Consider the following 15931-nt stretch of genomic DNA (forward strand, 5'->3'; position numbering starts at 1 on the left):
TCCGATTGAGGAAAGATACTGGAAATCTAAGGAGACACTGAACATCCATTCAACTTTGAAACGTGACCACCAATAGCACAAGAAAAAATTACTTACAGGCTAAAAGTGTGTTTTCCTTTCTTTTGATTTGCAGTTAAACTTTAAGTGACAGCCTTTCTCGACTGGGAGTAGGATTACAGGAAGGTCTGAGCTACAACTTAATCAGACACTTCCCAGCCTCTGTGCGCTCCAGGCTCTGCTGTGTGCTCCACGGTTCAAGAAATGGAAAATAAAATAAATGGAAGGATGAGCACCACCACGACGCCGATCACCGATTCCATTGCTACAAGAGTAAGTGACTTGGTCGACGCTGAGTACAATAACACTAAATTATCGAACGAATCACAGCCCTGCATGTCCTCCTCCGTGCGTAATTTTGGAAACACCGACAAACTGATCCACGGTCTAAATTCAAGCGGCGACGACGCCGTTTTTAAAGATTGTAACATACTCGATGTTCCACCGTCTTCAAAACATTTTTATGACCGTAGCAGTGAATATGTGAAGTGTGATGCTGTGCCGTGGGAAGAGTTAGTAAAAGTCCAGAGGACGCATGTGGGCACATCTGACAGTTTGCCTGGCACAAGTTTAGGTCTCCATTCGACCACCGGGGCATGTAAGTTCATCAAAGATGAGAATGAGCCTTCTGTGATTATGGACACCCCCTGTCCCAGCTTTGAGCCATCATCGGAGATACCTGCTCTTGACGCCTGTTGTGGCACCGACGTGAAGCGACAGCTGGGGCTTAGTGACGCGGAATCGACAAGCTTCGCACCCGCTGCTGCGGGTTCTCGCTCGGGGCTGGAGGGATCTTCAAACTTTCTGATCGACTTGAACCAGTCAGAGCAGCTAGAAGGCCAGGTCAGGACTGACTTCAGGTGTGGTTTGTCAGGAAAGGTTGTCAGTAACTTTAACAGCAAAACGCACGCAGCTTCGCAACTAACAGTGTGCAAGAACGAGGCTCCACGCTGGCAGGTGCAGACTCCGGCTGAACCTCAGTACTGGAGCCAGTCCACTGTGGTGACCGAAGACGCGTACACACACAGCGGCTATGATGGGATCCAGAACCAGGCCCTGTCTCAGAGGAACCCATCACCTTTCTCCGCATTCCCTGGGTAATTCATTACTTCAAACTTTTACTTTGAAATCGCAGGTGGGTTGAAATCGGACTGATCAAATGAGTCGCATACATTTTCCAATAGACTGTGTAACATGCTTGTCTGACAGCTGGAATTAAAAGAGAGAACACAGGCTAATTAGCCAGATAACGGGCAGACAAGGATGATGGTAATCTATCCCGACTGTCAGAAAAGATGGTTTGCTAGTGCACAACAATTATCCGTTTGTGAGTGAGACTTTTTATGGGTTTAGAAAAGCGTCAAATCGACTTGTAATGGACAACTGTCACCTGCCTGTGATGAAACTCTTACGAAACAAACACTTTTACTGAAAGCAAGTTAAAAAAAATCGAGTAAAATGAGATTAAAGTAACGTTTAGTTTTTGCTTTTGATAAAGATCAAACTTAGATATTTCAGTCCTTATTGTTTCTTATGGCATGTTCTGTACATTTCACTATCAAAAGATAGTCTGAAGCCAGAAATGACTTGCAGTTTGTAGTTTTAGTTCATCAATATGTTTTCTTCTGTTTTAGTATGCCACCTCAGAGACAGTGTGTAATCTGTGGTGATGAGGCATCTGGTTGCCACTATGGAGTCCTGACCTGCGGAAGCTGTAAAGTCTTTTTTAAAAGAGCAGTTGAAGGTGAAAAAAAAAAAAAAACTTCTGAAAAAGTGTGTACTAATTGTCAGATTATTTGAAGCATGAGCTACTGGTAGTGTTTTTGTTTTCGTGCTTTAAATTATTGTCCAATACAAATATATTCTATTGAGTATACACAGTGACAGTAGCTCAAATGTGCACGATGGTTTTTATCAGTCCTCTGCTTTTGTTTTTCCTCTGCCTCCTCCAACACACATTGGGACGGTGCACCTTTTTGTTTACTGTGTTCTCTTGTTGCACATGTAGTTTTATGGTCACTGATACCGCCATAGTCCATTACACACATATACTATTATAAAGTGTAATACTAATAATTTAAGATGATTGCATATAAAAATTGACCTGTTTTACCGTATTCTTCCTGATTAGTTGTCATTTCTCACAAAAAACACCACAATAAAAAATAAAATAAAAACATCAAAGACGAGCTGTAACAGAACATTAACAGTAGATAAGAGCTATCATCTACAGTGAAAGCTTGCAGCGTATTGAAAAGGAGTTACCACATCAAATTTGGCCTTCTATGGTAGTTGGTAAAGGTCATTAGCAACAGTATCACATTGACCAGTGTTCACTGTGTTCTTCATCGTGGACTTGTTTTTCTTGTTATCTTTCAATGCAAGATATAAAGAAGCCACTATGTCTGACCATGGTCATGTCACTCTGTCCTCACAGCCTTGCCGTTATCTAATTTTGTACTTTAGATCTTGGCTCAGAACGCTGCTTCACTGTGGAATGGGCTACCATTGCTATTAGTCAAGTCTTTCAATAGTTTCTGTCCTCATTATGTGACTCACCTCCTCCCTACAGGTTTGAAAAGCAAGTGCTGTTAAAATTGTGTTCATTGTCTGTACCCTTTTACTCAACAGGCCATCATAGCTATCTCTGTGCTGGACGGAATGACTGCATTGTGGACAAAATCCGGAGGAAAAATTGCCCAGCATGTCGCCTCAGAAAGTGCTATCAAGCGGGAATGATGCTTGGAGGTAAGAAGAATTAGACTCATAAGAATTCGTTTTATACCCAGCTAAATCACACATATGGCAAAAAAGAAAGTGATTGGATATGTACCACAAGTCAGACTTTGACACCATGATTAGCATTAAAGAGAACATTAAACAGGATCCTCTCGCAAGCAGAAGTGTTAAACTCATTTTTCAAATCCAGGGTTGAGCGGTTGAGTGGTTCACTCATATTGTGAATTTATTTAGTACAGAAAGAAAAACACTGAAGCTCTGTGATGCAAATCTAACCAGGTCCTGTATTCATATTACAGGCAGGAAGCTGAAGCGTTTTGGGGCTTTAAAAGCCTTGGGTTTGGTGCCATCCCTGATGGTCCAGCCCCACCAGACCATGTCCAGTGACAATCAGGCCTTGATCTCCATGTCTTGCAAAATAGGCATGCAAGTCAGCCAACAGATGATCAGTACCCTGGCAAACATTGAACCAGAGATTGTGTGCTGTGGTTATGACAACCTTCAGGTGGATGTTCCTCATCTTCTTCTCAGCTGTCTCAACAAGCTGTGTGAGAAACAGCTGCTGTGGATCGTCAAGTGGTCCAAGTCTCTGCCAGGTAACAGCTCTCTGCAGGTCAGGGTCACCAAAGATGTTGCCATGGAGATTCACTGGCAGGCCTCGCAGAAGGTGTAAGCTTCACACACTGATTAAGATAGAAAGCTGGCAATGACAGACGTGATTTTAAATAATATAATTTGACCTATCACAGAAAATCTTAATAATAATGACTAATGATTATAATGATTAAATCATTTCCTAAAATCTGTCAATAATTCTGTAGCGTAGTCAATATTCCTCAAGAACCCATGTGAGGCATCTCTGTGTACAATAAGAGCATGTTTTACGGCATACGTTGTATCTCCAATGGAAAAAAAAAGAGCAATAATCTGACAAATTAAATGCTCTCTAATAGAGGATTTCATGTTTTTTTTCCTAAGGGTTTTGTAATCTTCACATCACTGATCAGATGACCCTCATCCAGTACTCGTGGATGAACCTAATGGTGTTCTCCCTTGGCTGGCGCTCCGTTCAGAATGTCACCAGTGAATTTTTATACTTTGCACCTGATCTAATTCTTAGTCAGTAAGTAACTCTCATCACACAAGCATTTTGAGTTGATTCAGGTCCATTTATAATGAGTCGCAGAAATGACACTGATGCAACGATTTTGTATGGAAAAGAAGTTTGCAGTTGTTCAGAAATATGAACCATTTTTGTGTTTTTGTCTGAGGGAGCAAATGAGGAGATCTCCGATTTATGACATCTGCCTGGCGATACAGTATATCCCTCAGGAATTTGCAAATCTTCAAGTTACTCATGAAGAGTTTCTCTGCATGAAAGCCATAATATTACTCAACACAGGTAAAAGACCTAGAGCTTCCTAAAGTGGACTACAAATGACTTTTTAAACTTATGTTGACCTTCTTATTTGAATTAAAACTACTTAGTGAACAACATTGCAAACAGAAGCTTATTAGTGATGCCTATCTGTAGAGCTGCACAATAAAGAGTGCTGTACAGTGACTTGACCTTGGCTAGATTTATGTATCAGTTGCTATGAGAGCATAGCTGTACACTTATTGCAAAAGATTATAGCAGCATGTTATTTCAGAACCATCTGTTGCATTTCTTTAAAATTTAAGCTTTATAACTCAAAACAAAAAACAAAATCTTTGTTTTTCATTTTGAAGTAGAAAGATTTTTGAGAAATTATAAATTTGTGCTTGTGTCCTGTCTGCTATCAGTGCCTCTTGAGGGACTCAAAAGTCAGGCAGCATTTGAAGAGATGAGGCAAAGCTACATCCGGGAGCTGACCAGGCTTATACACGTGAGAGAGAAGAGCGTTGTGGCCAGCTCACAGCGTTTCTACCACCTCACCAAACTGATGGACTCCATGCATGATGTGAGCTGAGTACAACAGGATTAATTCATGTGTCATAATTTAGCTGCTAGTTTACTGAGTACAAAAACAAATATGTCTCATCAAAACAAATACGTCTCATTTCTGACAGATAGTGAAAAAGGTCAACCTGTACTGTCTGAGCACCTTCATCCAGGCAGATGCCATGAAAGTGGAATTTCCAGAGATGATGTCAGAGGTCATTGCTTCCCAGCTTCCCAAGGTCCTGGCAGGCATGGTGAGGCCCCTCTTATTCCACGCCAAGTGATGATGCCAGTACAACTATCACAACTCTGCAAAGACATCTTTTGACTGGATTATTCACTGCACTTATACTGGATTATTATCCTTCACTAATTATTTGCCATATTGCCTCTAATACTCTTTATGAGGTTGACTAGTATGAACATGCACCTTAAAATTTTTTTTTGGTAGAGAGATATCTTGAAATTTATAAATTTAGATGCATCAGTCAGAAAGGCTCCTCTGTGTCCATCCTTTCCTGTCCTACAACTTCTATACCAATGGTACTTAGTAAATGATATACAGTATGGATTGAAAACATCTAGAGATACAAACATTTTGGTAGTGAAAAGAGAACAGTGAGAAACAAGAAACAAAGATAAAAAATTAAAATATTGTTTCCTATCATTTTTTTAAAATAAATGAGAATAGCACGAGACACACAAAACTTATAGTATAGTATATTCCTAGAGTGTTAGCAGCACATTAAAGCGATGCACTTAATCCAGGGAGAAGAAACTTGGAAGATAAATATCTTTAAAATGTGTAAAAATTTGACAAGAACAATTGAGGGTTTAAGCGACTTAGAAAGAACTTGGTGCACATCTCTCCAACATTGCACAATGTCCTATACTACATGTATAATGAAACAGATTTTAGTCAGGGATCAAGGATGTAGGTGACATATTTAATTCAAGTAATTCAGTGTGTAAAAAGATGCAAGTGTAAACATGCAATTTTTTTTTTTTTTTTACAGTGTTTTTCTGAAACAGTATTCCTATCTGTAGCAACCACTAATCGCATGTTCCTTAACCCATGATCTAATATTAGACCAAATTCTATTGAAGGGGCAGTCATGGCCTAATCGATAGGGAGTTGGACTTGTAACCCGAAAGTTGCGGGAATTGTCGGTGGGGTGGAGTGAATAGCCAGCGCTCTGTCCACCTTCAATACCACGACTGAGGTGAAACCCTTGAGCAAAGCACCGGACCCCCAGTTGCTCCCCGGCACAGCAGCGATGACTGCAAACTGCTCTGTGTGTGTTCACGGTGTGTGTGTGTGTGTGTGTGTGTGTATTCACTGCTGTGTGTGTGCACATTGGGATGGGTTAAATGCAGAGCACAAATTCTGAGTATGGGTCACCATACTTGGCTACACAAGTCACTTTGTTTTGAAATAATTTAATACGTTTTTCAAGCTCTTTTGCTACCAAACTGGACAAACAGGACCTAAAATGTGCAGGAAAGATCATTGTTATTAATTTCACAATAGTGAACAGAATTTGAGAAACGGGTCTAATAAATCACATTGTTTATTTATAGACATGTTTGTGCACCATCAAGACACAGCAGATGACTGAAAGGAAACACGGTTACCACATAAAATAAGGTTGCCAAATGTTATATAGTCAGGATATAGATATAATTTCCGTGATATGCCCCTGCAAATTCAGACTGTAAGGGAGTATTTCCTCAGCATGACTATTCAAGGCCACCTTGCATTCTTAACATTGAAAATGAAAAAGAACATTCTGATCTTGGCAAATTGAGACCTCAAATTCTTTCCCAAATACATTTTCAGCAACCGGTCTTATTTTGGAGAAAGTTTTTGGTTTGTAAAAGTGTTGAGAGTTGTTTATTTTCTTTTTTTTTAATCTTTTTCTGAAATAGTATCACTGAAGTTAACTTTTAAGATAATTATTGCGTTTGTAATTTGGAAATGTCATGACAATAAGAAAAATTTAATATGAAATGGCATCTGTAATATAATATTATCTGATTCATGTCTAGTTGTCATTACTAGTACATCAGAGTACAGTATCACAAATTCATTAAAGGTGAAGGCTCCACCCCCTTGAAGATAGCCTGCATGACATTATAAAAAAAAAAAAAAACAAACACATTTTTACATACGGCATATATTTGATGTGATAATTTATAGTACTTAACACTTACAAGTAACAGAAGTAAATATTTTTGATTATCAACTACAGATGAACTAATGAAAATTAATGTACAGTACAGTACAGTACTGCGTAGCCAACCAGAAAGTGTACTACAGCAGTGAACAGGTTCAGTGGATGATGGTCACAGGTCATAAACATGAAAGTTAAGGTGCAAACATACAATGCTTTTTCTCATAGATTAGGATTGATACTGTTGTTTTAAATCACAGTTTGCTCAGTTACTGGTAGTACAAAATGTTTATGAAAGTACAGATTTCCTTTAACAACTTGATAAAAGTGTCATGTTGATATAATGAGAAGTTAAAAGATAATATATTTTGGAGAATAAAGTTTGTGAAATGGGATGTGACTGTGACCATGTGACTCTGTAGACTAATACTGGGAATAAAATCATTAGTGCAGTCATTGGGTAATATATTTACACCACACAATAATGTCATACCAACTTCTTTTAACTATTCAATCTACAGGTTCCCCAGACATTTCACAATGCAGTCATTACAGGAGATAGATGTTTGGAATATGAACCTCTAGCACTGTTAAAGTAGTTAATGCTCTGCTTGATATTTGCTAAGAATCCATAAACTCCAGGAATGTCAGTCAATACAGGAAAATGAAAAATAAATCGCATCTTGCATTTTTTCCATGGATACCATGAAAAAGATGCAATATTTATCACCTGTTAGAGGAAGACGACATAATTCTCTGGAATTAAACCTGTTTTTCCCTCGTATGTCGCTTGGAGCCAGCCTGGTTCAATTGAGGGATAGACTATGGGTCAAAAAAAAAGAAGAAAAAAATACTTAAGTTAACAAGAAGAGAAAACCATACTCTTTAGTGTAATCTGATTAGAATCACAAGCCTGTATTCATTTAAAGTATTCCCAGATCTAGTCACTAGGCAAAATATAAACATTTATAGAAGACTGGGGAAGACTCAGGGTCACACTGCTCTTTGAATTCCATCACAGACTATTTTAGCAGGCTTTAAAGTAGGATTGCCTTGCTTAATCATACACAGGCATGAACATGAGGTTAATCACTGCTTAGATGCACCAAAATTAACAAAAAAAAAAAAAAAATGAAAGCACACAGCTCAAACTGTCCAGCAGATATATGCTGAGTAAGGATGTAGAGAAAAATGGCCTATGTACAGAGCAATAGAAGTGCTCTGCCTGCTAGTAAATGGTAGGGAGAATTTGTTGACGTTCTTGCATTTGGCTGCTGGCTGCATTAATAGGGAACAAGCACTGGTGCCTTCCATCACTAGGTTACCGTGACCTGCCTGCACTGGTTGTGGGCCAAGTCATCTCTTCAAGGAAAAGGCATTAGACAATAAAAAATACTGGGTCTGAATTTAATCAGTGCATATGGGGGTGTCACGCTAAAAGCAAATTTTATGGCATATTTTATGCCTCTACATAATATTGGGACTTAGCCAGGTTTTTGCTGTGTACCACCAATACACAAAGAACCTGTATATGTACATTGTTTAAAAAAAATGTGCTTCTGCAAAGAAGAACTGTCATCTAGATATTAAAATGTTAGGTCTTGTTATTGCTTTGCTCACCGTTTGAGAAATGTGCCCCCTGGGGGAAGCTGAGCTCATGGCTGTGCTCTGCCTCACAGGAATACATAGCCTTGGCATCTCTATTAGGACAACAAAAACAGGCAGTGCCATGAAATATTTGATGTGAGATGAGGATTCGTTTGAAAGTAGACAATGTTTTTACAGTACCTTCCAACCGGTACAGACTGTGGGGAAGAGGCATTTTCAAAAAGCAGCGCTCTGGCAGCAACCCTGCAACAACAACAAAAAAAAAAAAAAACTAACTGAGCTGTAAAACAAAATATTTGGTAAATGATGTCATACAAAGAAAAATATATCCTGCAATGGGCTCATCAGAGTAAGTAAAACTCCAGTGCAATCAATTTTTATACTGTGTATAAAACCAGCAGTGTTGTCTTAGAGAGAAATTCAAGCCAATCTAACCTTTTCTGACCAAAACAAATCGTCCTCTTTGTCTAAGCCTTGCCAGGATTTCTCATTGTTTAAAATTAGGTGAAAGGTGTAATTACACAATATGTGAGATGTCCTTCCTCTAGGCAGAGTGCCAGTAAATGCAGTTAAACTATATAACAAGTCTGCACTTGACCCTGAGTAGAACAACGTCAGAGCGAACAGGACAACAGACCCTTGGGCAAGCTGGCTGGGTGCTAAACAAGGAAACTACTTGTGAGACCGTGTGACTGGCTTCTTAGACATGACAAGTTAAGCAATCTATGTGTCCCATGAGAATGAGTGCAGACTGCTGCTGGGTCACATCAACCCCAGAGCAGGCAGAGCGTAATTAAAGCCAGCTCTCCCACCAAAGAGGAAAAGGCATAAATCTCAGATGTTCATCTGATCCCCGAGATCTCTCAGTGCTCATAAACAGCAAAGGAGGAGGCTGATGACTTGAAGAACAGGGACAAAGAGAAAAAGGAAGAAGACAAAAAGAAACTGAACTACTGTCCTCAAGTCTTATTGACATGTAGTTATTTTGCAGTGTGTGCGTGAGCATATACACCCACAAAAATGTATACGTATATAATATACTCTTAATTTTCTGCTAATTGATGATTCAACAAATTAGCCTGACTGGCCACCAATATTAGGTGAGGAGCAATGAATAATAAAACATACACAAGATTTTACATATACTGTTGCGGAGCAGTTAATATCATTAGAGGAACTGTGAAAACTTTTTACACTGAGCCAGGTCTCTGGTAGCCATTGCTGGCTGATGTGTCCATCCTGCGGCGGATCACTTGCTTTGGTGGAAGGTCTGGGTGCTCAGTAGACTTTAAACTCTCTTTGGGCTCCAGTGTTGACAAAATTTGGACAGATCCAGAGCAGCTCCTGTGACCTTGAGGAGTGATACAAATTGTAAGTTCTTTCTACTAGTAAATGGGATAAGGATGTTCAGATCTGATACTCTCAAACTCACTCACCACAACAAGTAACTCAGGAAATGAGCCATGTAAATAATATCTCATTACTGCTGTCTAAGTTATGCCTAAATCAAGGTGGTACTGTCAGCCTACCTATGGATTTGGTTCTGAAAATTACACATTCATGAGATTTCCTTCAACTCTATGTAAAAGAAACCTCTACTAATTGGCATTACCAGATGGTTTAACCTACCTTCAGATATAAGCAGTGATTTCAGGGAAGGAGCAGTGGAGCGGTTCAGCAGCACTGGTTTGAGGTCAGTGTGGAAGTGTGGGGCTTTTTTGGGTGCAGGAGAAAGCCTGGGTGCTGTGCTGGCTGAAGACAAACTGAGAGCATCCTCTGACTCTCCATCTGTACGACCTGTGTCCTCTCTGGAGCTAGACTCAGGGCTGCTGACACACACACTATTCCTAGGGCCATTTGAGAGCTGTGATGGTGCTCGGCAGAGGTCCAAGAGCGACTTGTCCTTTACCTGAGCAGAGGAAGTTGTTTTGGAGGAGGTATTCTGCTCAGAGGAATGGGAGGATAGAGACTCCATGCTGCCCATGGGGGTGCTGCTTCGACTGCTGCTGAAAGTGTCACCTATGCAGGGACCAGAGAAGAGGCACACAAGGCCCTCATTAAAACCTAATGGATGAACTTCCTCATCCTCGTCCAGATTGTGTTTAATTTATAGCTTAAAGAAAACACCTTTTCTGGAGACATATTCCCAACATGAGATGCAGCTTTCAGAAATTTGGTGAGACAGCACATTTGGTTCACCGATGTCTGAGAAATATTAAAGGCCACTGACAGGTTTTGGCAAATTATGGTGTGATGGCCTGTGGTGGTAATCATTGCTTTGGTACTCACTTTCTGCATCTGCCAGGCACAGTGTTGGGGTGTAGAGGCTGCGGGGCTTTCTGGGCCCTGTGGAGAGACAGATGGCCCTGCTCCTGCGAGAGCCAGGCCGACTCTGGGGTTGTGGCAGGGGCACATTGGGGTCTGGCGGCTGGTGGAAGATCTGAAGGTCCAGGCAGAAGCAATGATTATGCTACACACTACACAATGTGTTTATTTCCAATACAGGCTGTATTTCAACTGGGGTTTTCAAATTGTTTGACCTTTGATACTTAGTATACTCAGAGGATGAAATGATAATCAGGAGACTCAAGAATTTTATTATCCATCCGACATTAAGCAGAAAAGAGACGTAGCTATCTCTATGTATCTCTGATCTACCACTAAAATTGCTGAAAGATGAAATAAGTAAAATAACTTGTTGAATCTACGTTTAAATTTGGTTATTAAAACCATAAATTGTGTCTCAATTGAATTTGAAGACTACATCAATACTGAAATATGAAATTGCAGTTACCATGACATAAGATCATATCCATGCACCCATCTGTATGTGGTGCCCTGTAGTATTATTTAGCAAAACAATAAAAAAAAAAAAAAGCATCAAATCTTCACGGTGTTTCCCATAAATCTGTTGAAAATCTTCTGTGATAGCATGAGCAAACTTAATAATACAAAAGTAATATAAAGGATTAAACTCACAAAGAGTTTGTGGAAGACATGATGATAACGAAGACAAAATTATGAGCATAGTGTACATCTAAAGCCAAACAATGACTCACTTTGTTGAAGTTCTCGATAAGGATTTCCACTACAATGTTTTGGAACTTGATGTTCATCATGGCTGCTACAGTCTCCTCTTGTGACCGCATGAGTGTGGGTCCAAAGATGACACCTAGGTTTGACACTGTCATCAGGTTGAGCTGGTTTTGTCTGGAAACTCTGCAGGTAAATGAAATAGTAGGAGTTACATAGTCTTAAAGGTACAATGTGCAATGGTGAGACTGCACCTTCTGAGCACTACTCACATCCCACTCCATTTCCAGACATAAGGGAGTGTACAATGGAAGTGTAGAGTCATGACAAAACACTTTTCACTGTCTAGAGCCAGTTTTTGGTTTGTCCATTCTGGGCTACTGTAGAAACATGGTGGCACAACATGGCTGCTTCAGTGAAAGAGCCCCTACTATGTAGATTTAAAAGGCTCATTTATTCATTCATCACTGAAGATTAAGAAAATGCAACTGCTGGTATTCTCCAGTGATTGCACACTAATGACAACATATTTAGAGATTTCTGCTAATAGATCCCTGTAGCCTTTACACCTTATAACTTCAAGCAAAAGGAACTGTTCACATACAATTAAGCTCTCCCAGAGCTGAACAGACTATCAGCCCGAGTAATTCTTATCATTTCACATGAGGCTGTTCTTTTTTTAAGGGCTGCAATGTAAGGGGTTTTTTGCAGAAATACTCTACCATTCAAAAGTTTGGGGTCACCCATACAATTTTGTGTTTTCCAAGAAAAGTAACACTTTTATTTACCACATGAGTTGTAAAATGAATAGAAAATATAGCCAAGACATTGACAAGGTTAGAAATAATATTTATTTGAAATAATTTTTTCCTTCAACTTTGCTTTCGTCAAAGAATCCTCCATTTGCAGCAATTACAGCATTGCAGACCTTTGTTGTTAATTTTTTGAGGTAATCTGGAGAAATTTTACCCCACACTTCTAGAAGCCCCTCCCACAAGTTGGATTGGCTGGATGGGCACTTCTTGCGTACCATATGGTCAAGCTGCTCCCACAACAGCTCAAATGGGTTTAGATCTGGTGACTGCGCTGGCCACTCCATTACAGATAGAAGACCAGCTGCCTGCTTCTTCTCTAAATAGTTCTTGCACAATTTGGAGGTGTGCTTTGGGTCATTGTCCTGTTGTAGGATGAAATTGGCTCCAATCAAGCGCTGTCCACAGGGTATGGCATGTCGTTGCAAAATGGAGTGATAGCCTTCCTTATTCAAAATCCCTTTTACCCTGAACAAATCTCCCACCTTACCAGCACCAAAGCAACCCCAGACCATCACGTTACCCCCACCTTGCTTGACAGATGGCATCAGGCACTCTTCCAGCATCTTTTCAGTTGTTCTGTGTCTCACAAATGTTCTTCTGTGTGATCCAAACACCACAAACTTCGATTCGTCCGTCCATAACACTTTTTTCCAATCTTCCTCTGTGTTCTTTTGCCCATATTAATCTTTTTCTTTTATTGGCCAGTCTCAGATATGGCTTTTTCTTTGCCACTCTGCCCTGAAGGCCAGCATCCCGGAGTCGCCTCTTCACTGTAGATGTTGACACTGGCGTTTTGCGGGTACTATTTAATGAAGCTGCCAGTTGAGGACCTGTGAGGCGTCTATTTCTCAAGCTAGAGACTCTAATGTACTTATCTTCTGGCTCATTTGTGCAGCGGGGCCTCCCACTTCTCTTTCTACTCTGGTTAGAGCCTGTTTGTTCTGTTCTCTGAAGGGAGTAGTACACACTGTTGTAGGAAATCTTCAGGTTCTTGGCAATTTCTCACATGGAATAGCCCTCATTTCTAAGAACAAGAATAGACTGTTGAGTTTCACATGAAAGTTGTCTTTTTCTGTCCATTTTGAGCGTTTTATCGACCCCACAAATGTGATGCTCCAGATACTCAACCTGCTCAAAGGAAGCTGCTTCTCTAACCAGCTAAACTCTTTTCAGCTGTGCTAACATGATTGCACAAGGGTTTTCTAATCATCCATTAGCCTTCTGACACGATGAGCAAACACATTGTACCATTAGAACACTGGAGTGATAGTTGCTGGAAATGGGCCTCTATACACCTATGTAGATATTGCACCAAAAACCAGACATTTGCAGCTAGAATAGTCATTTACCACATTAACACTGTATAGAGTGTATTTCTGATTAGTAAGGAATTAATAAGGAAATTTCTAAGTGACCCCAAACTTTTGAACGGTAGTGTACGTACGTGACAAGATGTTGTATGAGCAGCTCCAGCATTTCCTTGTTCTTCTCAGGCAGTTTATGAACCAAAGCATGGACAGCACACACCCTGTAGTTCTGGTCATCTGACTCTACAAGAAAAGGTAAATTGATATAAAGGAATCAGGAGGATGATTGGCAAACACAAAAAATACCAAGCAATTCATAAATTCTTAAATTCGTAATAAAATACTACAGTGACTATGAGAGAACATAACATTTTATATGTAACTACATATAATAATATGGTAACATCTGACCAATATGCATGCAGTGGTACATGAACTTTTAACATTAGACTGTATGTAGGGAATCAGAAAAAAAAATCTACAAAATTTAGCTCCTAATGGAATATTTACTTTTTAATCAAGACACAAATGTGTAGACAGAAGCAAATGAGCCAAATGTATATCTATATCAGTGATCAGTATTTTTTGTATTTTTAATACATATATAGTATGTTTTAAATTCGACTATGCTGTGACAGCTTAATCTCTCTCATGTATAATAACACAAGTAAATAGCACAGTCAGCCAAATAAATCTTTTATATTGTAGCTGTTGCCATCCTCTCTTTACTTACTGACAGCCATGATAAAATCTTTGTGGAGTTTGAAGGTCATTAGCGGCTCAGAGAGACACCTAGTGAATAAAGAGAGCAACTGTCATTTATTTCCTGAGTGGTATAGGTCTTTTTAATACAGGTGCCTTCCTTTGTGAGTCAGTGGCAGGACTGAATGCAGAACTAACACCAAAGAGGTTTCAAGAAGCGTCATGGAGGTAATGATAATTTGTTACAGCTAAGGACACACAGCTGGTGGGGCAAGCTGACCTGAGGTAGTTCTTCAAACCACTGGTAATAGTTTTGTTGTCCCATATCTCTGGGTCCAGATCCATATCCACAGGTGCCTTGGAGGCTACAGGAAACACATTTTATTTTTATATAAGAAGATGATTAAGTTGTAAACTATCTAAAGCAAATCTGAAGAAACCAATGCAACCTGTCACGACTTGGCAGACTGCTTAAATGAGCACTAAAAATACTGACTTGAGAAAAACCTGAATTAAATGTAAGAACAAAAGAACACATCTGGTGTCACATAGACATGGAAATCAATCAAGTGTGAAGACTTTAATAAATCATCCAGACATTCCTGTTCAAAAGACTGAAGACTAGGTCAGCTAATAAGGTAATGACAAATATGAGACCAGGTGGTTGTTACACTGTCACACCACAAGGAGGAGCTCTTTGCTCGCATACAGGGTCTCTCCATATGTTTGCTGAAGCTCTAGATTCAACCTATTCATACACCAAAGCTTTAACAGCTATAAAACGAGAAGGTGGCAAAAATTACAAAATTATATCTATGCTTTGCTGAAAGGCAATTTAAAATGTCAGAGTGAGTAGGATTTTATTTGTATTACTTACAAAAGACTGTGGTCATGAGCTTCTGTACTTTGGAGTTGACTCCTCCAATTCTGTACAGTCCCATTGTATTTATGCCTACAAGGCAATGAAAAAGAAAATTAAGAATTTTTAAAAGTAACGATTTTTAGTTCAGTTAAGACTGAAGCCAGTGCAATGTGTTGTCAATGAAGTGTACTGTTATTTATACTGTTTGACAAATGAAAACAGAAATTTCAGTGTCTCACCTCTCATCTCCACCAGGTCAATACATTTCCTTACAAAGTTAAAGCCCACCTCATTAAGAAATGCTGTAATACAACAAGAAAATAGGGTTGACACATCAATTAATACTTGAGTTAACCACGCATCATGCAGGAATAATAAGCTCTCCCCTAGGCTTGTGCTCTGACTAATAAGATACAACCTCTGTGCTCTGCTGTGTCAGCTGAGTGGGTGTATGTCAAGTAAGTATTAATAAACAGAAACAGCTGCAGCCAACAAGTATCTGTTTGATATGTGAGTGTTGGTGATTTTATTCCAAGTCTTAGAAAGCTGAAAGAGATTTGGAAAGATTAAAAAAAAGACACTTACTCTCTTCCTTTTTGCTTAATATGGCTGGCAGGTTGTAAATCTAGAGAAATTTACAAAAATCATTATTAACCCTTTGAACAGCTTTCCAGAAGAAGAAGAATTATGTCACACTGTTGTCCTAGTGC

The 15931-nt window shown here is 39.5% G+C and overlaps 2 protein-coding genes across 6 annotated transcripts in view; one reads left to right on the top strand and one right to left on the bottom strand.

Moving 5' to 3' along the window:
• The first annotated feature begins 243 nt into the window (after nt 1-243).
• On the top strand, nt 244-5191 carry pgr (progesterone receptor). The gene is made up of 8 exons (XM_026319998.2): nt 244-1154; nt 1692-1801; nt 2689-2805; nt 3096-3392; nt 3775-3919; nt 4068-4198; nt 4582-4739; nt 4849-5191. Exons 1-8 carry the CDS (start codon nt 262-264, stop codon nt 5002-5004), a joined length of 2007 nt encoding a protein of 668 aa, XP_026175783.1. The 5' UTR covers nt 244-261; the 3' UTR covers nt 5005-5191.
• Nucleotides 5192-6697: 1506 nt separating this feature from the next.
• arhgap42b (Rho GTPase activating protein 42b) overlaps nt 6698-15931 on the bottom strand; it is a 59746-nt gene continuing 50512 nt past the window's right edge. For 2 of the 5 annotated variants that reach the window (XM_026319966.2, XM_026319985.2), the window contains 13 exons: nt 15807-15846; nt 15461-15523; nt 15237-15311; nt 14640-14724; nt 14391-14449; nt 13795-13900; nt 11562-11721; nt 10792-10942; nt 10132-10521; nt 9697-9853; nt 8683-8745; nt 8515-8594; nt 6698-7716 (listed from right to left, as the gene is read on the bottom strand). In XM_026319966.2, the coding sequence (XP_026175751.1) occupies nt 7628-7716; nt 8515-8594; nt 8683-8745; nt 9697-9853; nt 10132-10521; nt 10792-10942; nt 11562-11721; nt 13795-13900; nt 14391-14449; nt 14640-14724; nt 15237-15311; nt 15461-15523; nt 15807-15846 (1518 nt within the window). In that variant the 3' untranslated portion in view covers nt 6698-7627. Of the gene's footprint in view, nt 7717-8514; nt 8595-8682; nt 8746-9696; nt 9854-10131; nt 10534-10791; nt 10943-11561; nt 11722-13794; nt 13901-14390; nt 14450-14639; nt 14725-15236; nt 15312-15460; nt 15524-15806; nt 15847-15931 lie in introns of all 5 variants that reach the window. The other 3 variants (XM_033325505.1, XM_026319975.2, XM_026319959.2) reach the window with 2 other exon arrangements.

The sequence above is a fragment of the Mastacembelus armatus genome, chromosome 13, assembly GCF_900324485.2.
Source record: "Mastacembelus armatus chromosome 13, fMasArm1.2, whole genome shotgun sequence".
Lineage (NCBI taxonomy): Eukaryota > Metazoa > Chordata > Actinopteri > Synbranchiformes > Mastacembelidae > Mastacembelus > Mastacembelus armatus.